Source organism: Corylus avellana, chromosome ca3, assembly GCF_901000735.1.
Source record: "Corylus avellana chromosome ca3, CavTom2PMs-1.0".
Lineage (NCBI taxonomy): Eukaryota > Viridiplantae > Streptophyta > Magnoliopsida > Fagales > Betulaceae > Corylus > Corylus avellana.
In genome coordinates this window covers 31,411,808-31,437,106 of record NC_081543.1, presented here as the reverse complement: position 1 = coordinate 31,437,106, position 25,299 = coordinate 31,411,808, and the positions used below count along the sequence as shown (strand labels likewise).

The 25,299-nt window shown below is 36.6% G+C and overlaps 3 protein-coding genes across 7 annotated transcripts; 2 read left to right on the top strand and 1 right to left on the bottom strand.

Annotated features, from left to right (window-relative positions):
* The first annotated feature begins 4,359 nt into the window (after positions 1–4,359).
* On the top strand, positions 4,360–9,793 carry LOC132173938 (granule-bound starch synthase 1, chloroplastic/amyloplastic-like). Of its 4 annotated transcripts, none has more exons than XM_059585622.1 (14): positions 4,360–4,462; positions 5,677–6,049; positions 6,194–6,274; positions 6,391–6,489; positions 6,587–6,676; positions 7,161–7,224; positions 7,313–7,413; positions 7,509–7,618; positions 7,970–8,213; positions 8,295–8,471; positions 8,566–8,757; positions 8,868–8,954; positions 9,064–9,192; positions 9,364–9,793. In XM_059585622.1, exons 2-14 carry the CDS (start codon positions 5,693–5,695, stop codon positions 9,478–9,480), a joined length of 1,848 nt encoding a protein of 615 aa, XP_059441605.1. In that variant the 5' UTR covers positions 4,360–4,462; positions 5,677–5,692; the 3' UTR covers positions 9,481–9,793. The 4 variants fall into 4 exon arrangements, with proteins under 4 accessions (XP_059441605.1, XP_059441606.1, XP_059441607.1 ...); XM_059585623.1 differs by lacking the exon at positions 4,360–4,462 and adding an exon at positions 4,593–4,691; XM_059585624.1 differs by lacking the exon at positions 4,360–4,462 and adding an exon at positions 4,822–4,840.
* Positions 9,794–10,890: 1,097 nt separating this feature from the next.
* LOC132176340 (glucan endo-1,3-beta-glucosidase 11) lies at positions 10,891–14,243 on the top strand. The gene is made up of 4 exons (XM_059588519.1): positions 10,891–11,287; positions 11,502–12,097; positions 12,456–12,989; positions 13,558–14,243. The coding sequence occupies exons 1-4, from the start codon at positions 11,239–11,241 to the stop codon at positions 13,630–13,632; spliced, it is 1,254 nt and encodes a 417-aa protein (XP_059444502.1). The 5' UTR covers positions 10,891–11,238; the 3' UTR covers positions 13,633–14,243.
* A 291-nt stretch (positions 14,244–14,534) lies between these two features.
* LOC132176339 (ubiquitin carboxyl-terminal hydrolase 9-like) lies at positions 14,535–23,994 on the bottom strand. 2 transcript variants are annotated; one of them, XM_059588517.1, is made up of 14 exons: positions 23,788–23,994; positions 23,453–23,619; positions 22,130–22,384; positions 21,794–21,941; positions 20,812–20,871; positions 20,609–20,704; positions 19,475–19,873; positions 19,246–19,386; positions 18,409–18,579; positions 17,426–17,683; positions 17,171–17,319; positions 16,016–16,579; positions 15,625–15,895; positions 14,535–15,420 (listed from the first exon to the last, which is right to left on the bottom strand). In XM_059588517.1, the coding sequence occupies exons 2-14, from the start codon at positions 23,602–23,604 to the stop codon at positions 15,256–15,258; spliced, it is 2,829 nt and encodes a 942-aa protein (XP_059444500.1). In that variant the 5' UTR covers positions 23,605–23,619; positions 23,788–23,994; the 3' UTR covers positions 14,535–15,255. The 2 variants fall into 2 exon arrangements, with proteins under 2 accessions (XP_059444500.1, XP_059444501.1); XM_059588518.1 differs by having other exon boundaries at positions 23,885–23,992.
* Between the last annotated feature and the right edge of the window lie 1,305 nt (positions 23,995–25,299).

Below are 25,299 nucleotides of genomic sequence, written 5' to 3'. Positions count from 1 at the left end.
TGAGTTGTCATTAGGCAATTGATTGTCTGTCAATGGATGAATGTTGGGACCATTCTAAATGAAGTTAGATGTTAGCTGTTTGATTAAATGTTTGTTTGGATGCAGGTGGTGTATAGTTGGCTGCTTCATGCTTTCATTGACCTTTTGCCAGCTTCTCAATTGTGTGTTTTACGAAAGTTGTCTTTTTTTGACTAGTATTTATTTATTTATTTTATCAAATTCTAATGGAGTAATTTATATTAGGGTTAACAATTGTTGATTTGACATGAATTCAATACAAAATTAGTGGGTTAGATTAAGGTTGATTTATATAGTTTTATATAGTGGTGCTCAAACCCGCATCCGCTTAGGCTATATAAGTGTTTTGGGCCTTTAATTGGCCTATTTTTTTGGGTTTATTTTAAGGGTTTAAGGTCAAAATGTTCTAAAAAAAACATGTTTTTTTAGTCGGCCAATATTTTTTATTAAGGTTTAGCCCAAAACATCACCTATCACATTATATATGTTACATACATAGTCATAAATAGCTCAAATCTAAATACAAATGAAAAAATTAATATATTTTATTAATATAAAATATTTAATATATATTTATATTATTATATATAAATGAAGACAGTTAGCGGTTATAACCGCTTTGCACTACCCCTAAAACCGCTAACTTTTACTATCCCTAAAATCACTGCAATCGTCTTAAGAGGTTAACGGATAGTGAGCAGTTATAACTATATTTTGACATGATTTAAATATGACAAGACATTTTAGATTGACAATTTATTACATGACTGCACTTTCGATATGAAATTAAAGAGTTAAGAATAAAAGGTCTTACCTATTAAATAGCATGAGTTGGATTAAGATAGGTTTAGTTTGGGTCTAATTTTAGTTAAAAATTAAATTGATTAAAATTGGAAGCTTGTTTTTGGTTCTAGACATGTGTCTAAATCCTAATCAAGCTAATTTTAATTGATTAAGTGTCACAATCCTAAAGAATCTAATTTCAACTTGAATTGATTAGCTTTTGGGTGCGGTCATCAGTTGCCTTAAAATATGATTGTTTGTGCGTCCTTCAGTTGTCCTTGAACTTAATAATTAAAGAACAAACTGTAATTACATGAAAAACGATGTCTGAAATAGAAACAGTGATATTTCAATTTTCCATGCATTTTTTAGTTGCATTGTTAATTATTAATTAATCTTATCGTTAATTGTTAACTTTAATTAATTAATTAATAATACCATCTAAAAAATTGTGCTAAATAATAGAGGTGGATGAATATACGAAGACATGAAAAAGAATATACCGGTTGGTGCGGGGCGCAGCGTTACATGATCAAGTGTCAAAGAGCGTCTTTTTGCAAAGGGGTGGGTTAAGGCAAATGCCGTTGTAATTAGATTCCCTAAATCTTCCTTCTTTACAAACCTCCCCCATTTTCTTTATGCATAATGATTGCAACAAGTTGGTAGGCTGGACCTGCTGGTAGACCTTTTGGTAGATGGCAAAGAGGCCATTTGTATGGTAAATGGCTGGTTAGATGTAAGTGGCTTAATGTTCCGATGCGATATAAAGTGAAAATAGTTTTTAAGTGTTTTGTGTTTTTGGTTGTTTATATTATCAAATAAATTGTTATTTTTTAAAAGTTTCAGGACCTTTGGACAATGAACATGTTACGATCCTAGTATTTTACATGGGTTAACCACAATTTTAACCATGTAAATATAAGCTATTGACGTGAGCACTATCTCTTTGTAAGTCGGTTTTTAAGGGTGAGTTATATCTAAAGTTTATATCATTTGGTATGACAGCAAAACACTTCATCACGGTTTCGAATCATGGAGGGAAAGAACTATGGGCTGAATTAAGTGAGAGGGGCCGCTAAAAGAGAAATAGCTTCTATCAAGTCAGTGTCGATAGAGTGGGCCGCCGTGAATGCTGGCTGCGGAAGTGTAATAGTATGTTACAATTTTAGTGTCTCACATGAGTTAAGCACAATCTTAATCATGTATATATAAGTTATTAGACATCATCTCTTTGTAAACTGATTTTTAAGAGTGAGTTCTATCTAAAGTTTGAATCAGAACATGAGCAAAATAGAATAGGTGAAAATGGAAAAAATCTATTTTATGGTTCAAATTTTATTTTAATATTGCATCTAAACGCTACAAAAATTTGAGGGTTAATGACCTTTCCGGCAGCCACCCCTCTAATTAGCGACGTTTTGTGACTCAAGCTACTATAATGTGGTTACTATTTACATGCGAATGGTAACGTTTAAACAGTTAAAAAGACTATTTAAATGTCATTAAACCCTTTAGTCTTTGTAATGAAATGTACATATAACGGGAATCATTTAATAAATCTTTCAATTTGTGGACTGATTCACTCATTGTGGAGTTGCATATGAAATGGGCAGTGATTCAAAAAAAAAAAAAAAAAATCGATCGACTCTTGGTAGCCTTCAAAGGTCACGGTGGCCTGTAACCCATGATGAGTTATGACTAAGACATTTTAAAATATTTAAGGTGGCATTTTCATCAAATCACCTCAAAACCTGTGTCTCTCTCTCTCTCACTGATTTGTGGTGGACCGACGCATATGCTTTTGGCCGCAATAACGATCGAGGCAGCTCAGCCCCAACACCCTTTGGGAAAATCTAGAGGCAAAAGCGCACGTGAGCGACGGGTGGTGCACTTTCATCATTTTCAGGCATTTGACTAAGAGTCTGTTTGAGATTGCGTTTGAGAAATAGAATTTTTAAGTCAAAAAAGAGTTTTCGGGCAAAAGCTCCATTTTTAAACTTTTATCAAAAGTACTTTTTGACCATTTTTAGGCATTTTTTACTCTTAAAAATACTTTAAATTTTTTTACCAAACGAATACGTTTTTTTTTAAACGGACTTTTTGAGTATTAAAAGCACGTTTAAGCCTCTCAAACGCAATTTCAAATAGGCCCTCACTCACATACTACCAAGTAGCGAGTGAAAACCACTCATCTCATCTCATCTCATCTCATAAGGACTCTTTTGACTACATCTTTTGGTTTAAAATGTGTAACATAATATCTTTGATTCCATATTAATTCGTGTATATTCATCCAAAAATATATTATTTATTTACCACATAAGTTGTGCACACCTAATGTCGATCCAAGAAAATCTACAAAGAAGACGTAAGAGATTAGAAAAAGGTTTGAGATGCTGGAATAACCACTTCTAAAGGCTAACGAGCCTAATGTATAGGTACTCCATAAGTGGATGTTATTGGTATACTATAATTTTTATTATAACCTTTTACAAATCCATAAGTGGATGCTATTGGTATACTATAATTTTTATTATAACCTTTTACAAATTTATGTGGCCGTCCATATTTTATATAAATGAATATCACGCTATAATCTATATTTTAATTACTAATGTAATAAGTGTTAAATGAATACTTATATCAATTTAACCTCCTCAAACTACAACCCTAATAACAATCTATCTATCAAACTATCAATTACGATAATTTACCCCTCAAACTATCAAAATAATGATAATGTACCCTACAATGCTAGCAAAATGATGAGATTACCCCTATAGAATTTTCAATAAGACAAAAATATTCTTAAATTTTTTTTAAAAAAAATTAATTTTTAATATTTTTGTTTTTTATTTTAGTAAAGGTAATTTAGTCCTTTTTTTTAAAAAAAAAAAAAAAAATTGGGATACATTGTTATTGTTTTGATAATTTTGGAAATAAATTATCGCAATTAATAATTTAAAGAGTAAATTATTATTAAAATAATAATTTGAGGGAATTAAGTAGACTTTACTCATCAATTCATAAATGTGATAAGTATCATGCGGATTATTACGTGATTATCTATATATAAATGGTTAATTTTTATAAAAAAAAATTATAGTAATCTCTATCCACAATTAATGATGATTTTCACATGTCGCAACTCCAAAAAAATCAACAAGTTCAGTGATGGGCACTTTTGGTAATTCAATTACTTACTCAATCGGAAAGACGACAGAGATGTCACATCTTTACAAGTTACTCTCCTCTCCACCGTCCTTTTTTTTATTATTATTAGTTTAATGGAAAAAGCTCCTGTGATGGTTTGTCGGTTTCCTTAAAATGAGCCCCGCTCTAGTCCCACCAGTCAATCAATCTGAACCGCAAAGCAAGGTACTACAATGTCGTTTAGTGCCACTAATGTCGTTGCGAAAAGAAGTATTTACCTCGAGGTGGGCTTCCCACATGAAAATGACCTCAAACACAGCCTCTGGGCCCATCCTGACCAATTCTTGAGGTGCCTGGGAACTGGAGAGAGCACTCAACTGCCCGATGGTTACCACGTGGAATGGCACGAGGGTCGAGGTGGCAGTACATATTCATGATCTTCGGTGAACATTTACATCCAAAGCTGACCTGACAACTATCAGTAGCAAAGACTGAGGGACTCACTCGTGTAAGTGGGTGATCTTTTTTTTTTTTTTTTCTTTTTTAAAGCTTTTGTTAACTGATTGACTGAATCTCTGGGGAATCAGTTCCTAAGTATGCTCTTAATTTGTTGATGATCATAAATGAAGTTGAGAGATTTTCTGGATTTGTTAGTTTATATATAGCAAGTACTGTTATGTGTACCAATACCATTTACTGATCTTTGGTCCTTTTTTATGTTCTTCACTGGTTTGTAGGTTTGTTACTACTGACTTATGCTAATGCTTATTTTTAATCATGGGTTTATGTTTAAATTCACTTTCTAATGCTTTAGCATATGTATATATAGCAAGTACTTTTATGGGTACCATGTACTGATCTTTGGTCTATCTCATCTTCTTCACTGGTTTGTAGCTTTGTTACTACTGACTTATGCTAAAGCCTCCTTCTTATCATGGGTTTATGTTTAAATTTGATTTGTTTAGCATGTGTATGAGTGTATCATTTAGTTTTAGATGAGTTGGAGTTGGACCACCAGTCTTGGAGCATGATTTAGATAGAATAGGAGGCTTCTTTAAGTCCAAATATTGACTGTTAGTCGATGATCAAAACCCGGTAGATGCCTGTAAAACTCTTGCTTAGTCAGCTCGGCTCTGTTTTCGCTCTTGAAATATGTAGGGTTCGTTTAATAAAAGTTTTTGGATAGTATTTTTTTGCTTTTTGGTTGTGATGTGACGTGAAAGGTGAAAGAGAAAGTAGTTTTAAGTGTTTTGTTTGATGAATCGTTGGTTAATGCTTTTGCCTTTTGCTAAAAAAACAAAAAAAAAAAAAAAATGTTGCCAAACGAGCCGGAAACTTGGAATGAAGGTTGAAATGCCAACTGAGCCTTTGCTGTTATAATAAATTATGTATTTGTTACAAGCAATCTCCGATTATGTGGAAAAAAAAAAAGCTGGTTAATTAAAGGAATCCTGTTAACAATCAGGAGAACGTTTGGCATAAATTAGTCAAGTGAATGATTAATAACCGAGTCTGGATGAGATGTGAGAAGATTGTGGCTAGAATGATTTAAGTATCTCTAATTGTATACATGGATGAAGTCAGGTCACTAGATAGGAATTCCCAGCTAGATGATAGCATCTGAATTTGTTTGTGAAGTTCATTTTATGGATTAGCAATTGTTATTGAAATTTCTTTTATTTTGTAGAACATTTTGTAAACTACTTTGGCTATTTGTGGCAGATTGAAGACATTATCAATGGCAACTCTGATCGCCTCACACTTTGTGTCAAGAACTTCACCCGTCAACAGTCATGGAACTTCAGGATCAGAAACTAAAGCAAACATGGCACAGATAGGCTTAAGGAACCAGGCAATGACCCATAATGGGTTAAGATCTTTGAACAAGTTGGATATGCTAAAGATGAGAACCCAGACAAAAGCAATTGCCAGGCAAGCAGGGCACAAAGTAAAAAACACTGAGAACGAGAGGCCTGCTGGGAAAGTTATATGCGGACAAGGAATGAACTTGGTCTTCGTGGGAGCCGAGGTTGGTCCATGGAGCAAAACTGGTGGACTTGGTGATGTTCTTGGAGGACTGCCACCAGCTATGGCGGTAAGTGGACTTCTCTTTCACTTTTTGATTATTCTCATTGCTTGATTTGCAATTGAAACTGTTTCGGCTTGTTAGCTTTTCTGGTACTAGTTGGGCTTTGTTCGATAAGGTATTAAATGACTATTATGCCTAATTAATGTGTAGGCTAATGGGCACCGTGTTATGACTGTCTCTCCACGCTATGACCAGTACAAAGATACATGGGACACTGATGTTCAAGTTGAGGTAAATATTCACAGTTATCTTGTGTTTTGGGAGAATCTTCCTTTGTTCATGGGGATCATGTCTCAGTCAAATGTCTATGCATATGAATTTTCCTCTGATTGCCTTCTCATATGCAGATAAAAGTTGGGGACAGAATTGAAACTGTTCGCTTCTTCCACTGCTACAAACGAGGAGTTGATCGAGTATTTGTGGATCACCCAATGTTCCTTGAGAAGGTTTAAAATTTTATTTAGCACCAAAATCTTGGGTCTTCGCTGTAGTATCAAAATGGATTAAATATTCATCTAATGTTTAAGTTTCTGAATGCTTAAGGTATGGGGCAAAACTGGATCCAAAATCTATGGTCCTAGAGCTGGATTAGATTACCAGGATAACCTACTTCGTTTCAGCTTGTTGTGCCAGGTAACTTATCCTTTGTTCCTTTTAATTTATTTACTAGTTTCAGTCTTCAGCCGCTGCATTGGGGGGAAAATTGAATAAAGCATTAAAATCGACTTTTCAAACGGCAAATTCATCATGGTAATTCCATAGTAGAGTTCGTATATGACGGTCAAGTTAGGTGCCAAGTGAAGTGCACTCACAGATGTTTAAGTTTTCTGAATTATCTATCACCTCTTAAGGCTATAGGTGGATGGAAAAATGTTTGCTGCAGAAATTTGAACTGAATAAATTTTGTTTGTATTCTTGCAATAAACTGGAAAAGAGCTGCCGTACACTGTGTAATAGCCTGGAAGTTATTACTTGATGGGTCAATTAGGGCAAACCTTCAATTTAACTTGCTTAATGTACTGGCGATTAATTGTTTAGCACAATGTTTGATCTCATACTTCTAACTTTGACTTTTGGTATAACTCAAATTCACCCTTTTTCCCTTCTTATCATTCAGGCTGCTCTGGAGGCACCAAGGGTTCTGAACTTAAACACAAATCCATACTTCTCAGGACCATATGGTGTGGACCCCTTCTCTCATTCTTAAAACCTGTTAAGTTTCTGTCAATAAATAGCTTCATTAAGGATACTCTTTTCTGCCTCTTGCAGGCGAGGATGTTGTCTTCATTGCCAATGATTGGCACACTGCTCTTCTTCCATGCTACCTAAAAAGCATGTACAAACCAAGGGGCATGTTCGAAACTGCCAAGGTAAGGTGCCCTTGCTTTGAAGTGCATCAAATGGAATTGTAGTTAACTTGAATTTTCATTCCTTGGGGCTGACACAGCTTGATAAATGATGGCAGGTTGCTTTCTGCATCCACAACATAGCCTACCAGGGCAGATTTGGCTTTCCAGACTTCCCACTTCTCAATTTGCCTGAACAATTCAAGAGTTCTTTCGACTTTTTTGATGGGTATGTATTTTATAGTGATTCTTGTTTCCATTAGAACAAGGAAACCACCATCCATGGTGGCCCTTTTCCTGGCCTTTGTGCTAAGAAGTTATTGGACTAGGATTCGATCCATTTCCAGATTTTCTTGCTTCAATTTAGTTTTGTACTGGTTGGGTTGGAATATCTATTAAAGGCTCATTTTTGTCTTTTTCTTTTTCTGGTTTTGTATGTAATTCCCTGGAACACGTGTATTTCTTTTTATGTGATGAAGTTTTATCTTGCCTAGAAAGGAAAAAAAAAAAAAAAAAAACAAGGATTTCCCAACTGAGAAGGATCTGTTGAATTATTCCGCTTGCTAAATGTTTTGTGCAGGTATGAGAAGCCAGTGAAGGGAAGGAAAATCAATTGCATGAAGGCAGGAATAATAGAGTCAGATAGGGTCTTAACTGTGAGCCCATACTATGCCCAGGAACTTATTTCAGGAGTTGAAAAAGGTGTGGAATTGGATAACATCATTCGTAAGACTGGCATAAGTGGTATTGCGAATGGAATGGATGTTCAAGAGTGGAATCCAGCCACAGACAAATACTTAGATCCTAAATATGACGCCACAACTGTAAGTAACTTATAGAAAACTTGCAGCTTCCTAGGATATTTGGCGGTGAAAATCTCTACTTATTGGTATTACAATTTTCAGGTTATGGATGCAAAGCCTCTATTGAAGGAAGCCCTTCAAGCAGAAGTTGGGTTGCCTGTTGACAGAGATATCCCTTTGATAGGATTCATTGGAAGACTAGAAGAGCAGAAAGGTTCGGATATTCTAGCGGCAGCTATTCCAAAGTTCATTAAGGAGCATGCTCAGATCATAGTCCTTGTGAGTATCCATTCATAATTGTTGTCTTGCAAATCATAGCTGTTGTGAAAGGCATAAAGTTGAGTTTGATAATGGCATCTGTTGTTTCAATCAGGGAACTGGCAAAAAGAAAATGGAGAAGCAAATTGAACAGCTGGAGATATCATATCCTGAAAAGGCAAGGGGAGTGGCAAAATTCAATGTCTCCTTAGCCCATATGATTATTGCTGGCGCTGATTTTATGCTGATCCCAAGTAGATTTGAACCATGTGGTCTCATTCAGTTGCATGCCATGCGATATGGAACGGTAAAAAGCTTTAGGCCTTTCTTTCCATTTAGCTACCATGATGATCTCACTTGACAAATTTTGTATGGCTTAGACTGATTGTCGGTTCATGGGGTGGAACTTTGCCACAGGTGCCTATTGTTGCCTCAACCGGTGGACTTGTTGACACTGTCAAAGAAGGGTTTACTGGATTTCAGATGGGAGCTTTCAATGTTGTGGTAAGCAAATGACTTTTCCTGCTTTTCTGTGGCAGCAAGTGCTCACACTTGCTGTCTTCCTTGTTCTTGTATGGAAAATGATGAATCTGTGTAACTTGGATGCTTTCAGTGTGATGAAATTGATCCAGCTGATGTAACTGCAATAGCAACATCTGTCAAGAGAGCTCTCGCATCCTATGGCACCCCTGCCTTGAAAGAGATGATTCAGAATGGCATGGCCCAAGATCTTTCATGGAAGGTTAGTGCCTTGAGGAAAGCTTGTTCCACTCGAAAAGTTTACTCGCATTCTGCTGAGAAAAATTCAATTGCATAAGCTAAAGCACTACAAAGAATTGATTTAATGTAAATGTTTTTCTCTGCTTCATTGATTTAACTGACAATGTGCATTGGTTTGAATCCTTTGATGCAGGGGCCAGCCAAACTTTGGGAAAAGATGCTGCTGAGCCTGAATGTTGACGGCAGTGAACCTGGAATTGAAGGGGAGGAAATTGCTCCTCTTGCCAAGGAAAATGTTGCCACTCCTTGAGCACGCGGCCTACTAGCATCGGGTTGAATAAAGTACACTAACAGATCTGGTCAAGTACTATATCATAGTAGCACTGTTGGCTCTTCACCTCATTCAAGTTTCTGACCCGTGTCAGCAAAAGCAACATGCCTGGTGAAGAAGTAAGTGCTGCTTATAAGGGTTAGTGATATTTAAGGCTGTGTAGAAAAATTGATGCAGCTAACATATGCTGCTATGAACCAGTGTAGAACCGTTTTTAGTAGTTCTTGCTTAATAATTTCAAGCATTATGTAAGTAAATAAAAGTTGTCTATACTAGTGTCTCTTTTGTCCTACATACTGATTCATGCCAAGCAAATTCTTGCTTCACATTCATGCCAAGCATAATTTTTACCTCTTGCTTTAAAAAAAAACAAGACGAGCAAGCGCCTCCAAGGAGGCAAACAGGGCAAGCAAAACCCCGGACGCCCTTAAAAGGAGTTTACTCTTTATTTCTCATCCGAAACAATCTCGCATTTCTTTTGTGTTAAAATAGTGTATGTTGTAGCTGATTGGGATTCATTTTACTCTAATTGTTTGCAATTTGAACAAGTAATACAAGAAGACTCATATGAGACTGATCAAATAACTTTTAGGCTGTCCGACCATTTATTCCAACCATTACCTCTACTCTAAAGGTTATTCCAAATACTTTCCGGAAAAAAAGTTATTCCAAATACTTTCTGAAAAATGGCAGCAAATAGATAAATGGCCAATATTCTCCTCACCTAATTTACCAACTAAGTAGCTGAGAATAAACTAGCAGCAATTAATGATGAAAGACCAATTCCAAGCCATCTGTCAAGGCCCAAACACTCATACACGACTTTGTAGTTCTTTATTTGGAGGTTTTGTTTTTATTTAAGCAATCATAACTATGGAACAAGCATTAGTAAACGGTTAAGGTCACATATCAAACACACCTGCTAATGTTGTATGATATCAGCAATTAAGTTGTACAAATGGTGTTATCCCATAGAATCAGCGGCTGGGAGTCATCAATCAGAATGATAAAATCATAAAGAGCCACCGAAAGGCACAAACGTCTCTTTTTTGCTTTGCATGTATCCCACGTATCTTATGCTGTTCGTTTCATCGTTTCTTTCGGAATGAAAAGAAACAATATATATATATACACATTACAGTGAAGAGAGAAAACGTTTGTTTCCCCAAAAAGCTTCATCTTTTGAGAATGGTGACCATGTGAAGATTGTCGGAGAACAACTCTTGGGCCCCACAAACCTCCATCATAACCGTCCCTCACCAAAAAAATCAATCAGAGCACACAAACTACATGCCTCTGTGAGTCTCTGCTGCTACTTTAACAAAAACGACAAAAATGACAGGGTCACACAGTCTCACTCCCCCCTAATATATAATAATCACACTATAATCAGGCAGCTTCAACGAATACTGCCCAACTTTCCGCTATTCTGCGCCGGGTGCACACTATTACTCCCCCATCTCTGCCCCTCTCTCTCTCTCTCTCTTGGCCTGTAGCTTTCTCGGTTGCGTATACACACTGCCTTTTAGCTGTGAAGATTGAGAGGCTCTCCCACACTCACATTCACACTCGCAGTGGTTACTAACCATTCGTCATCTGCAGAGACACCTTTACTATTTTTTAAGAGCCACATTTGCTTACTTTGTCAGTGGATCTCTCTTTCGGAGCACTTCATTCGCTACCAATCAACCGACTTTCATTCATCTCCATCTCCTGCTAGAGAAGGATCCCATTACCATGGATTTGACTACATTCCACTACTGGTCTTCACTGCTTTTCATCTCGGGTACTTAACATGAACATAATCCTCTGTTTCTCAAAAATTATGTAGTTTTGGTTTGGTTTGGGAAATTTGTTTTGTAAATCTGCTATCTTTTTTCATTCTTCTCTTGTGGGCGTCTCTTGTTTCTTAAAATTTTTGAATCTTTTGGGTTGGTTTGGGGAATTGGTGTGGTAAATTTGCTGACTTTTTAATTTTTCTCATGTGGGTGTCTCTGTAGTAGTAGGCATTGTTGTGTTTCCTGCAATGGTGGCTTCAATTGGGGTAAACTACGGCCAAATAGCCAACAATCTGCCGTTACCACAAAACGTAGTGCCGCTTGTCAAATCAATTGGAGCCACAAAGGTGAAGCTGTACGACGCAGATCCACGGGTGCTCAAAGCATTTGCCAACTCCGGCGTGGAATTCATGGTGGGTCTGGGGAACGAGTACTTGGCGAAGATGAAGGACCCGGACAAGGCCCAAGCTTGGGTCAAGACCAACGTCCAGGCCTTCCTCCCCGCGACGAAAATCACCGCCATCTTTGTCGGCAACGAAGTCCTCACTTTCAACGACAGTTCCCTCACGGGAAACCTCCTTCCGGCGATGCAGAACGTGCACACTGCGCTCGTGAACCTGGGTTTGGACAAGCAAGTGAGCGTGACCACCGCACACTCGTTGGCCATTCTGGAGACCTCGTACCCACCATCCGCCGGAGCTTTTCGCCGGGATCTGGTAAACTGTATAGCTCCCATCCTCAATTTCCACTCCAAGACCTGCTCGCCATTCTTGATTAACGCCTACCCTTTCTTCGCCTACAAAGCGAGTCCCAAGCAGGTTCTGTCTGAATATTTCTAATTAAAAGATTGAATTTTTTTAACTTTTTTTTCCTACTAATTTAAGTTTTGAGAAATGGCCTTGAGTTGCATTGGAGCGATGATCATGTTATTTGGCTGTTTAAGTTTTAGAACATTGATTATCTAATAACATATTAAACAAGGACAGAAATTTTATTTAAACTATATATTAATATGATTATTTAATTAATAATGAGTCCGTTTGAATTTCTTGTTAATTAAAAAATAGTAATTTTAAAATATGCTATTTAATTATTAATTATTTCTAATCATTTAAAATTAGGAAGGCTTCCATTGTAGCTAAATAGTGTGCTGGTTCTTCCACATGATTTGAACAGATCCCGCTAGAATTCGTGCTGTTCGAGCAAAACGCAGGTGTGGTGGACCCTTCCACGAGCCTCCACTACGACAACATGCTGTTCGCCCAGATTGACGCGGTGTACGCGGCGCTGGGTGCCTTGGGGTACAAGAAGCTGCCGGTGCACCTATCGGAGACGGGGTGGCCGTCGAGAGGGGACGGGGACGAGGCCGGCGCCTCCCCGGAGAACGCCAAGAAGTACAATGGGAATCTCATTAAGCTGATGACGGAGCCGAAGAAGAAGGGCACGCCCATGAGGCCCAGCTCGGAGCTGAACATCTACGTCTTCGCTTTGTTCAACGAGAACATGAAGCCTGGTCCTACTTCGGAGAGGAACTACGGCTTGTTTAAGCCCGATGGGACGCCCGCGTACTCGCTTGGGATTGCCATGAACGACGGTTCTAGCAATGCTACCACTTTTGGTGGCTCTTCTCCTGGGACTTCCGGTACCCAACCCTCCACGCCGGCGAGTTCTTCTACCGGTTATTTGTCCATTTCTTCTTCTTCTTCTATGGTGAGTAACTAATTTTTAAGTAGAATCTTTCAAATCACTTAATTAATTTTTACCAGTTTTTTTTTAAAAAAATTTTAAATTACCAAATAACCCTTAATATAAGCCATGTTTGAAGGAGATGCAATGAAACAATGTTATATTAAATTAAAGCCTTAATCTCCTCACTGACGTAGAGACTCTCTTCCCCATGTTCATTTCTCAGATAAGAGACACACACATGGGACAAAAGGTCATGTGCACAGTGTTTTAGTGGTCCAGTTCCAATTTTTCAGATAAGATAAGAAGCTCCATGAACCATATTTTAGGAACTGACGGGGACACCACGGTGTGCACTGAAAAAATAAATAAATAATGGTGCACAGAAAACGATACCAATCTCACAAGTTAGATATTCTGTGGATTGACGAATAGAAACTGGGTTTTTAAATTCTTATAAACAGGGTTTGGGGTAAAACTTTATACAAAAAGAAATTGACTTTAGATTTTTAGAATCAGATTTATTTAAATGCTTTGTTTTGTTTTGTTTTTAAAACTGAGAGTAATGGTGGTGGCTTTTGATTGATTTCAGGAAAGATGGCAATTGGGTATTGGCCCGCTATTCTTTTTCTTCGTGTATATGATGATGCAATTGGTTGTCTATTAAAGTGGGACGAGCGGGGAGCGTTGGATATTGCTTTCAACCGCCTAGTATGCTGCTAGAAAAAAGGAGGAGAGCCGTTAAAAGCAAGAGAATAAAACAAGACAGAGAGGCAGCTTCGGACTTAGGAAAAGGTCTCAAAAATCCTGCCTTGTTTTCTTTGCTTGTACGCGACTATGTTCTGGGAATCATCATCTTCATCAAAGTTCAAACCAAAGTGCTGACATGAAAATTCCCCAATGGAGGGGGGGGAGCCTACACAGAAAAGCCTGATGCAATCGGGCCCTTTTACCACCCCCCCCCCCCCCACTTTAACATTTTCTTTGATTTGATCAATAATGGAGTGTAGGGTAGCGTAGGGTTGATCGAGGATTGTGGTTGGATCATTTGGTGGTGGTCTGTACTTTTTCCTCTTTTTCGTTGGCACTGAGCTGTAGCTTTCTCCGCTTTCTTTTTTGTTGTTGTTGCAGGCGGATCTGTCTCGGTATAACAATTATTTTAAGGCGTTAGGCAATGGTTGTTGATGAAGAGTTTGGTAGGTTTAAAGAGATGGACCGCATTTTATAGAATAGCCTTAGCTTATATTATTCAAAAGATGTTTGTTGTGTCCTTTTCCATTGCTGTTAGCAGAAGATGTTAGGGCATCATTCATTGCGTTAATTATTAAGTAGTTAGGAATTGGATGCTCTCCAAAGCACTTTTCCTCCACTTTTGGGCAAAGCACCTTTCTTCCCCTTTTGGGCCCCCCCCACAGTTGGTGTGACTCACCAAATTTTCCTTGCCAGTTTCAAGCTGTTCGAGCTGCCCAAGCAGTTGGGTGCGAGGTTGCCTGTCCAAGCAGTTGGGAGCTCGGGCAACCTCGCACGCGGTATCTAAATCTGAGGATGTGACTTCAATGGAATAATAAATAATAACAAAAAATGCTATCTATTTATTTCTTCTTTCATATTTGTCTTGAAACTTGATCATACAAGGGGGCGTCCGTACAAAAGCTTTCTCCGTACAAAAGCTTTCTCCCATTTCAACGCCTTACAGAACTGGAATGATCACAATGATTTTCAATAGAATAAGCACCATAGTTGGATACATCAGATTAAGGGCATTTTGGAGAACAAGCGGTAAGGAGAAGAATTAACTGCAGCCACTCTTTGCATAACCCAGATAGCACAAAACATGAGGAAATCTAGAGTAATGTTATAAGTCTTCCTATAGTCATCTTAGAGTCATTTTAAATGTAATGTAACTTTTAGAATCACCAATTAATAAATCACATCTTAAATTCAAGAGTGATTTTAAAAGCTACATTACATTTGGGATGACTCTAATAAGACTCTAGGAAGACTTATAGCATTACTCAGGAATCTAATAACAGCCTAAGTTTCTACTATATAAATGCAACTATCCTTAATCTCTCACTTGGCCAAATTTCTTTCTGAAACTGCTCCCTTAAACCTTGCTCATGTCCACTTCAATCTCAGTGATCCGTATCCTAAAGCCTTGGTTTCTCAGGTTTGCCTGGCTAAGCAATAGCATCATTTCTATGGACATAGTGCCTCAACAAATCAGCTAAACCTTGTAAAATGGAAGCTCAAAATCCATGAAACAGCAAAATGAACAGAGTCATTGCCTTCAAAAATCCATGTGAGCCCGCGATGTCTCTCCTGCTTCTGACCTTGGTTCAGTTTTAACTCTCTGATAGAATAAAAGATAAGCAGCCGAAGTTCTGATCTCAGCTTCATTGACAGGAGAAACATGACTGTCATCGAAATGGTACCATCTATTCTCATCAATCAACTGCACAATCGGTAAAAGTAAATGCATAAGAACCAGCTTCCAATCATATCCAATACAATTTATAAGCAAAATCTGAGATGGCATGTACTATGGTATCTCACTCGGCATCTCTCACTTAAGATTCAATATATAGAAATTAATAATAATAATAATAATAATAATAAATAAATAAATAAAAAGGATTGTTATTACTAGATCCTTTACCTTGGCATAGGCTGTGTAGTGCCCACCTCCAAGACCACCATAATGATTGCTGATGGCATATAACTCGTACATGTGAGATGGCCCATCCTTGCTTTTTACATATTTGCTCAAATCAAGATTGCGAATGGGGAAATTCACAAAAGTGTCAAGTTTGTTCTTTAGATATCTGCTATATGAGAATCGTTTCAAGTGAACAACAAGGATGTCTGGCAACATCCACAAATCAAGTTTTTTTGTCGCTTGTCTATGTTCCTTGCACCTTGGGCAGTACCTGCAGTTTTAAAATTATAAGATAGGACGATGAGGTATGAAAAGTGCCAAACATGAAATGCATTGGTGGATAATTCCTAATAATGTCATCTAAAGGCAGTTATAAGGAAAAGTACTATACCACATGTCATCAGGCCCTAGAGGTTCTTCTGTTAAGAATGCTTCCAAGCATGAAAACAAAGAGACAGCTTCCTGCCGGGTTTTTTTCACACTGAACCCAGTCTTGTGAACCTCTGGGAGATCCTTGAGGTAGCTAGAATCATATAATTGATGTTCTTTATCACTCCAGTCCATAAAAACCTTAACAAGTGGACTGGATTTTATGAGAGAATCCTTTTCGATAGGCTTGTTGCAGCTCAAACCATTTGCATTAGTTAAAAAGAGCTGGAAGGATAAGTCCCTGCTGGATGTTCCCTCTAATTCTGTGTTGTCCATTGATTCGTCTCCTGGTCCAGAAAGAGCATTGTAGGTGTCCAACGGTTCATCGATAGCTTCTGAAACAAAGCCATTTTCCTTGCTGCTATGAGCCTTAGATAAAGAAGAATATGTTCTTCTCAACGGTGATAGCATTCTAGAAACAGCTATACTAATTTCAGCTTCATTTGGAGGATCTTCATCCAAATAAGTCACCAGAGGCGTTCCAAAAAGCTTCCTACCAACAGCCTTTAGATTGTCTGATATAGATCTGCACAGCACAATCAGCAGCTTTGGTTAAGAAGAATTGATCCTCAAAAAAGGGGGGGGGGGGGGGGAATGAATAGCTTGATCAGCATATGTGGAAAGAACTATGGCACTAGTCATCTCTCTCTCTCTCACACACACCCAAACAAATTTGTATTAGAAAAATTGAGTTGCACCATTCTACGATGTAGCCACCTACTAAAACCAATGCACCAGGGTTGTTTTGAAAATATCTGATAAGAAAAATATGCATAAATTTTGTACAATAATCGAAGTCCTTGTATACCTGATCAGAAAGGCAATAGATAAATGATCGTGGAGAAAATAACAGATAATCATACAGATCATATTACATCAATATCACACCCATGTATCATCCTTCTCAACATTCAATTTTGTCTTATTTCTAATGAGGCCTCGCTCATACTATAAGTGGAACAAAAAATATCTTCTGCTGTGTCAAACATAACTCAATTCAGCTCAGCTCATACAGACCATGTGCCATCAAAGCTGGGACTCACCAAAGTACTTAAAAATAACGTCCAATTACCAAACCGAAAACGAAATTTCCAGAAATTGAAGGAAGCAAGCTTACTTATCCTGCACTCGATGGATAATTTCGAGTTTTGTTCTTCCCGTCCCCTTTTTGGATAGTCGGTAGGCCACAATAAGTTCATCATCCTTTATTGAAGACAATGGTTCCAAAGGGTTCTCAAAATACCGATGAATCCGGTGATCATAAGCCTAGAAAATCAAAATCAAGTCCCTCAGCCACAAGAATTAAATCATAAGTGAAACAGTTAGTACTAGAAAAAACAAAAGGGTCAAAATCAGCTAAAGATATCTTTACCTCCGCAAGCAAAAGGCTTTCATCATTCTTCAAGCAGCATGCAGTACCCAATGCCTGGATAAGATCTTTACAGCAACCATGTTTAAGCAAAGTCACTGTGTAAGGCATTGGAAGAGCGCTTCCATCACCATAAAACATGGTTACTGTCATTGTCCGGGTGACAGTTGAAGGTAGTGGCAATGATAAGTACATAAAAGGATCAAAAGTAATTGAGATTTTGCCACAGACTGGGCAAACTAGTGTGGATTTGTATTGACCCTGAGAAAAAATTTGCATTATTTAGATTCAAAGAAAACAATGTCTAACAAAATTTTATCCTAAAATTGTACTATGCTATAAGAACTTATAACTTTTTTCATTATTGATTACTCAAACCTACAGGTTATTTGTTCATAAAAGTAACAACAAAATGGAGACCTAATATACTTAAAAAAGATGTTTTGAAATGGGTTTTTTTAGTAGTAAAAGACTTTTTTTATAAGAGTAAGCAAAAGATTTGAGTACAAAAGAATACAAGATCATGGAGGAACAGAATTCATTGAGGTGGTTGAAGAATTCTAATTGATAAAAAAAATCCCAAAACAGCACCTTGTATATTAAGAACATAGTTTTTTTTTATAATGTCGGGGAACCTCTCCAAGGCAGTGCCCTTCGGACCCACCCCTGCAGAGTAAACCATGGTCCCGTGCACCGCACCCTAGGAAATTTTCCTACACAGAACTGGTTAAATCGCTGGCTTTTCACCAGGAGGTGTGGCCCCAAGGGATTGTTTGTACCTGTAAGGTGTTGAAGCTTGGGGTTAACAATCCCTTGTGGCCCCAAGGGATTTTTAGATGTGGTAGATCATATTGGCTACGCAGCAAGGTTCAACTAACTACATCACTATGATTTATTAATTTAAATTTTCTAGGGAAAATCATATAGCAACTATAACATAAACGCAAATTCCCATGAAACAAGCATAAATTAAAAGAATTGCTTACTTGGCAAACATCTACAATAACTGAATCATTCCGGGCCTTGTGATATTTCCAACACTCATCTGCAACTTCCTCATCTGGTCGACCGTCTGAATCCTTCGTTTCAATGTAGGGCTTTTGTTTGACACGATTCAAATCTTCATGCAGCCCATCTAGTAAGAAGGCAAGAAGTTCCTAGAGAGAAGCAATCTCATAATTAAGAGCAAACATAAAGGTCATGTAAAAAAATAAACAAAAGGAACTCCAAATGGCTTCTCAACATTCAATGGGACGGGCAGCCAACAATTAATTGACTAGTAACAACACTTAAGAACCAAGATGTCCAAACATCTTAGATGTGGCATAAAGTACAACTTATAATTACATTTCTTTTTTATATGCAAGTATTCAAATTCATTGAAAACGCAAAGGGGCACAACCCTAGCACACAGTAAGTATAGAAGAGAACCCCTAATGTATAGAACAACATATAATTACTAATAAAGTCATTTCCTTGTAACTATCGGATAAATAGGTGCAGCATACCACTAGAAAACCCCATTGATCAGATTCAAGTAATAAATTAACACTTCCGAAAGAATAAACTATTTTTTTCAAATAATCAAAATATCTAGATGTAAGTACATAATAATTAGAATACTTGAGATACTAATCACATAACTAAGTGAATATTATCTGTTATGGTTTTCCATGATTTTTCCTCAGAATGATCATTACTTTCTTTTCACAAAATCATAAATGGATGAAAATACAACTCTCTCTGAGAAAATATAACATGGATGATATCTACTGACAATCACAGCAGAAAAGTTAAGTATTTTGACATTTTGCAGTACTAACCTGAGAATCATGCTGATTATAACCACTAAATTGTGGAGCAAATCGAGCAAGTTTCCCTTTAAACGCACGCGGAGCAATTGTAGTCCGCCCTGAAGACCACAATTTTCTCAGTAACTCACCAAATGCAAGTGCAAGCTCACCCTGCAAAGCAACAACAAATTTTATAAATTTTAAGTAAATAGATAGGAACAGGCAGAAGGGCAAGCATAGATAGGAACAAATGACCTACATGCATTCCTAGAGGATTTTCAGTGTTGATCTCCTCAGAGTAATCTTGCAAGAAGTACTCAACAAGAGGGGGTGTGTGGACTAAACACTGAATCGCACTATTCATAAAGCAAGTGTTTCCCAGATTCTGCAGTCCTGCCAATCCTCCCCGCTCTCCTTTTCTCACAGAGTTATAACTATCATATCTGTCATCTATATCACTGAATGTTGTGCTCAAATTACTTCCCCGATACATATTAGAGCTATAACTGGTTGAATGCCCATTTGACATGGTCGGCCCCCCTGCAATTGTCACAGATGACCTTGAAGGTTCTAGGGGTACCAAAGCTAACTCATTTCCTGTTGAATCCCTACCAAATTGAGAAGAACCGTTTCCATCAACTTGCACCTCCAGAAGGATCTGCAGAGAAAAGGATGCATCAACAATGCAGCTATGGTTTAGTCAAAGCAAACCACCAAAAACACAAATTTAGAGATCTTGATATGAAAAATAAGAGTGAAACGTCCAGCCTAGTGCTAATACAAACATAGAACTTACATGACATCAAGTAATATGCGTGCAGTTAACAGAATGACAAAAACTTTTTAAGAATAAAAAATCATATTATTAGTAAAAGGTGGATTACCATTTCCTAGAATCTCACTGCACTTCTGTACAGAATCACATTCATCACTTTTTCTCTCTTTTCAATATACACATTTATCTTATCTAGTCACCTGATAGTGTTGCAAATGAGATCTAATTCAAATGGAACCTCCTGCCCCAGTAAGAATTAGATGGTGCGTTAAGTCATGGCTTCAAGACTCATTAGATGAGTTTGTAAATCAATAAATGTTTCTTTAACTCATGCAATGTCTCCATTTCCAACACAACTAAAATTCAGAGCAAAACACGACGCTAAACAACTTGCCTTACAGTCAACACAATTTGCACAATGTTACCACTTCTTAAGCAGTTGAAGTTTAGACAAAAACAAGATGCTAAAAAAATAGCATAAACAGTCGATGCAATTAATCATTAGCAGCCATAACAGAAAATAGTAATTATTATCAGTTGATAAGAATAATAAAATCATTACAGCAATATCTACTGAAACTTCAAGCCAGAATATGAATACATTGCCAGGGGACTCACATGTTGGTCCATCTGCAAGTTTGATTCCTCCAGCGTTCGGTTTTTAATATTTAACTCTACCTGTTTCTGCTTATTGAAGTAGTCCCAAATACGAGCCTGTTATATAAGCAATAACCAACAGAAAAGGAAAAAGAACTTAACTTTATATTAACTCAAAGAAAAAGAAATCTGATACCAAATGATAAAAACTCAAAAATAAGCACCTTTTCCTGCTCTACTCCTTTAAGTGCACACACCCTCTCATAAAGCTCCCACATAAAAGCCTGAAACACAAATAAAATAATGAGTAATCTATGCATGGTGTGTGACTAGCCAATGACATTATGCAAGGCTTCAAAATGACCATAACAGCCACAAAAGGGCATAATTCAAAGGATAGCAAACCCCTAAAGGATCCTCTAAACCAAATGTTTGTCTACTTCCCATTAAATGCCTCTTCAGTTAAAATTCCTGGCAGGAAATCAAGTTCTAGTCAATTAGCATCTCAAATTTACCAAAATAGTCAAATGAAGAAGCTTATGTTAACAGAATAGCTAAAGAACACACTGGCCCAAGAGCAGTAAAGTACATTTACTACTACTTTCTAATCATAAAGAAAGAGGCAAACAAAAAATAGCTCATTAGGAGAAACTGTTCAAGGCCTATGGCAATACATCCTCCAGGCTCACTAGATTGCAGAAAACCTCTCACAGACCTCAACAAACAAGTCAAGTTTAACTTACCAATTCTGTGATTTAAGAATAGGGAGAAAAGCAAGAAATAAAATGATGTCACAGGCCAATACCTATTCAATCACTACTCATAACCAAGTCTGAAACTGATAATTTAAACACGTCTTGAGCTGATTCAAGTTACAAGAGCAATCAACTTCACATAAATGGTCATCATATGATTAGGTGAACAGCCCTTTATCACTTTTTCACTAGAGAGGAGTCACAAATGCAAAAACACTAATTTAAAAGGAAGAAGAAAAAAAAAAAGCCAAAATCTATCCAGTTCTTAAGCTTGCACAAATTAACAGTCCAATTGCTTGTCAAAATAAAAAATATAAAAAAGGGAAGACTATCAAAGCCTTCCATTCATGCAGACACCCACACCATCTTTCATTCCAAACACATCAAAAGCATTGTAAAAGCGACTTAGAAATATAGCAGCCAACACACATTAAAAAGAAAAAGCGAGTACCTTTTTGCTTAACCTTACAACTGATTGGCTGTCGTCTCTTGAATCAACCAAATTAAGACTAAGTGGGTAAACCTCCACATTAAATTGCCGATGTTTAACACCCTCCTGTAAAATCAACTTCCTTGGTAATGCTGGTCCTCCTTTGTACCTGAGCACAACAAAGACAAGTATGTTAGTGACTCCTTTCCTTGAATTACTACCATTACAGTATTCCTCCAACGAAATCTTTCTTATTTTCTCTTCAAATCAACAAATAACCTTCAAAATAGAAAAAGATAGGAAGAATCAGACAGCAACAGTATTTAGATCAGAGAAAAACATAAATATAAATATTACCAATCAAAAAGCTTTTCCCAAACTTCTTGAGGAACTAAAACATAGTCCACCTCTTCCCGCAAGTTTCTAAGGAGCTCTAAGTCACTGCACTCACTATCATTTCTGTTTAGAACTATATCAGAATTATCAATTGGTCCAGGTCTATCTGCCATTTTTGAAGGAACCACACTCGAATGTTGAGAATCAGATAACTGCTCATCAGTTGAATATTCAGCAGTGCCTTGCCCAACATACCTCTGCCAGATTGTAAACCACCTAAAGAAAACGCCAGAGCAATTGTATTTACAAACATGATCCTTTTATGAAAAAAAATCAACATGAAGAGAATCCAAAAGCGACTTAGCAAGCATTATTAGTGACACCAACCAATTGCTCAGGCAGTATTACAGGTACTTGGACAATAACCAAATGCATGTCCCGCATTTAATATGTCATAAGAGTTATATATTGTGTAATTTACTCTGTTGCAGCTGAACTGGTTACTAATTATTCCTAGCAATTTGCAACATCTAGTCAATGTATTCAATCCAAGAAAATATAATTATAGAAGAATTCATCCAAGAAAAAAGTAACCCACATGCAAAGAATGAAACGAATGAGAAGAAGAAGAAGACCATTGCGTACAAAATCAAGCATGTCCAAAGAATGTTTAAATTTATTCTTCTTTTTTTAAAAGGAAAATTCTACAAAAGTACCAACTCGTCATTTTTACCATGTAAAACCTTCAATGCCCGCACTTAACTCCTAGAATAACAATCTGCCCCAACAAGCTAAAGCCCCAAAACCAGAAAAAGGACAACCTTTAACACCTTACACCATCCACTAAAGCATTTTATAAACCACACCAATCATAGAAATCTTCATAAAATTCCCATCATTTCTTAACGCACACCCAAACTCAACCATAGGAAACCCAAATGCACAATTTTCATGGCAAGTAGCTCAGGAAAATATATATATGTGTTCAAATATCGTAGTGCCCATCATGCCCAAGAAAATGATAAGCTTAGACCAGCACATGCATACTTTTCCACACACAAATATCAAAACATGCACTGCCATACAAGGTTTCCAATAGGGTACTATACAAAAACAGAAATAATAAGGAAAAAAACACACTCAAAAAGAAAAGCCATTGGAAATGACGTAGTAGATGTAATTTTCATCATGCCCAAAAACATTAAAAAAAATGATAATGCCCATGAAAATAATAAGCTTAGGGCAGCATATGCATAGTGTTCCTCACACAGACATCAAAAAATGCACTGCCACACAAAAATTTCGATTGGGCATAATAGAAAAACCCAAAAAAGAAAAATTTACCTATTGGAAATGACGTAGTAAAGGTTGCCTTCTTTCAAATTAGCCTCTGATTTGTTCATCAAATCCGTCACGATCCGTTTCTCTTCCTCGGGCGGGTGCGGCAAGCAACTGGCTCCGTTTTCCATCATAAAACCCGAATCAGGAATCGTCATGATCAATCACAAAACCTGCAAATTGAAAAATTGGATGAAGATCTCAAATCCAAAACGAAATCAACGATCAAATCCGCGCCCCATTGACCCAAAACCTTCCAATAAAAATCCCAAATTTGGGAATATACACAAAAGCATGCCTTGATCCAAAAGGGTGCGTGAAATTTGAGGAATTGGACGAACCTCAGCTTAGAAGAATTGGTGGGTGAGAGAGATCGGAGACCCAGAAAAAAAAATAGCCAATAAAGATTGAATCTTTTGAAGGATTTTGGAAGATTACTGGATTTTGGGAAAACCCTAGATTGCAGGGCTGAGAGAAAGGATCAAAAGCCAAGGGAAATCTTACAGTCTTTTCAACTACCGTGTCCTATCTTTTGAGTCACGTACGCTTTTGAAGCCTCCAAGAAAGGAACGTTCGCATAACATTTAATCTAAATTTTATTAACGCATCAAAATTTAAGAATTTATTTAAAATTTAATAGTAATTTTAAAAGTTATATTACCTTTAAAAATATAAAAAAATAATAATAATAATAATAGTAATTTTTGGCTTTTTTTTTTTTAAATTATATGTTCACGCAAGAGAATGAGAAAGAGAATTCAAACTAATGACCTCGATTTCACGAAACATGATTTATAGCCTATTGAACTACTCCTTGAGACAACATTACTCTTTTAGAGGAGGCCCAAATGCCAAATATTACTATTATTTCCATAATACTTATTATTATTGACTTATTGACTGTTTTTATTTATGTGTTTTTTAAATAAATAAAAAATTGGAAGCAAAAATTGATGGGTTTTTTTTTTTTTTTTTTTTTAATTGACACGTTGATGGTACTTAACACCGCGTAATGTTATACTATAATTTTAAGACAGAGTTCTCAAAATTTTAATTTATTTTTTATTGAAAGATTTAGATTTTATCACTTTAATATGTAATTTAATGAAATATAATAATTTTTAAAAGACGGTAAATTTGAAGCATTTGATAGAAAAACGATTAGAGTTTCAAATTTTTAAAAATCTACTTTATAATTAATTATTATATAAAATCTAAGGATTCTAATCTTATCATAATGATATTATAATATTAATTATTAAGTAGTAGTAATGCATATTTAGTTAGAGCCTTTTATTTTTATTTAGTTAGAGCCATTTACTATAGATTCTGAAATTGAATACCTTTTCGTGAAGATATTATATGGTGTTTACAACCTATAAAATGGATAGTGAATGTTAGTCAAGAAATTAATCATCAAAATGATATACATAATTGATCAATCAAGTAGCATCCATTATATAATATGGTAGATCTGGATGTTCTATACGTGGCAGAGATCCAGCAGTACAAAATTAGTGGTGCGGGTGTGGTGGCATATGCATACCTCATTCACACCCATAAGGCAATGTTTGTTAATATTTTTTGAGAGTTTATTTTTTTATTTTTAAAAAATATTTTAATTGATATAAAAATGAAAATAATTTCAAGTGTTTTATGATATGGGTTGTATGCTAATATATATATATATATATAAAAGAGAGAGAAAGAGAAGTGATGCTGTAATATAGGAAAAATAAATGATGATTGAAATTGTACTAAAATGGTGTTATTTGAGGGATATGATAAAATTGGCAAATACAAATGACAAAAAGCACATGGCAATGGATGACAATGGGTAGATGATGATTATG

What these genes read in the sequence shown, in the direction of transcription:
- LOC132176339 (XM_059588517.1), bottom strand. Translation starts at nt 23,604, where the DNA reads ATGACGATTCCTGATTCGGGTTTTATGATGGAAAACGGAGCCAGTTGC. An exon ending in TACTACGTCATTTCCAATAG is followed by an intron (nt 22,385 to 23,452) that starts GTAAATTTTTCT and finishes CGTTTTCTTTAG; the next exon opens with GTGGTTTACAATCTGGCAGA. An exon ending in TTGTAAGGTTAAGCAAAAAG is followed by an intron (nt 20,872 to 21,793) that starts GTACTCGCTTTT and finishes TTTGTGTTTCAG; the next exon opens with GCTTTTATGTGGGAGCTTTA.
- LOC132176340 (XM_059588519.1), top strand. Translation starts at nt 11,239, where the DNA reads ATGGATTTGACTACATTCCACTACTGGTCTTCACTGCTTTTCATCTCG. An exon ending in TTCACTGCTTTTCATCTCGG is followed by an intron (nt 11,288 to 11,501) that starts GTACTTAACATG and finishes GTGTCTCTGTAG; the next exon opens with TAGTAGGCATTGTTGTGTTT. An exon ending in TTTCTTCTTCTTCTTCTATG is followed by an intron (nt 12,990 to 13,557) that starts GTGAGTAACTAA and finishes GATTGATTTCAG; the next exon opens with GAAAGATGGCAATTGGGTAT.
- LOC132173938 (XM_059585621.1), top strand. An exon ending in ACACTGATGTTCAAGTTGAG is followed by an intron (nt 6,275 to 6,390) that starts GTAAATATTCAC and finishes TCTCATATGCAG; the next exon opens with ATAAAAGTTGGGGACAGAAT. An exon ending in GTTTCAGCTTGTTGTGCCAG is followed by an intron (nt 6,677 to 7,160) that starts GTAACTTATCCT and finishes CTTATCATTCAG; the next exon opens with GCTGCTCTGGAGGCACCAAG.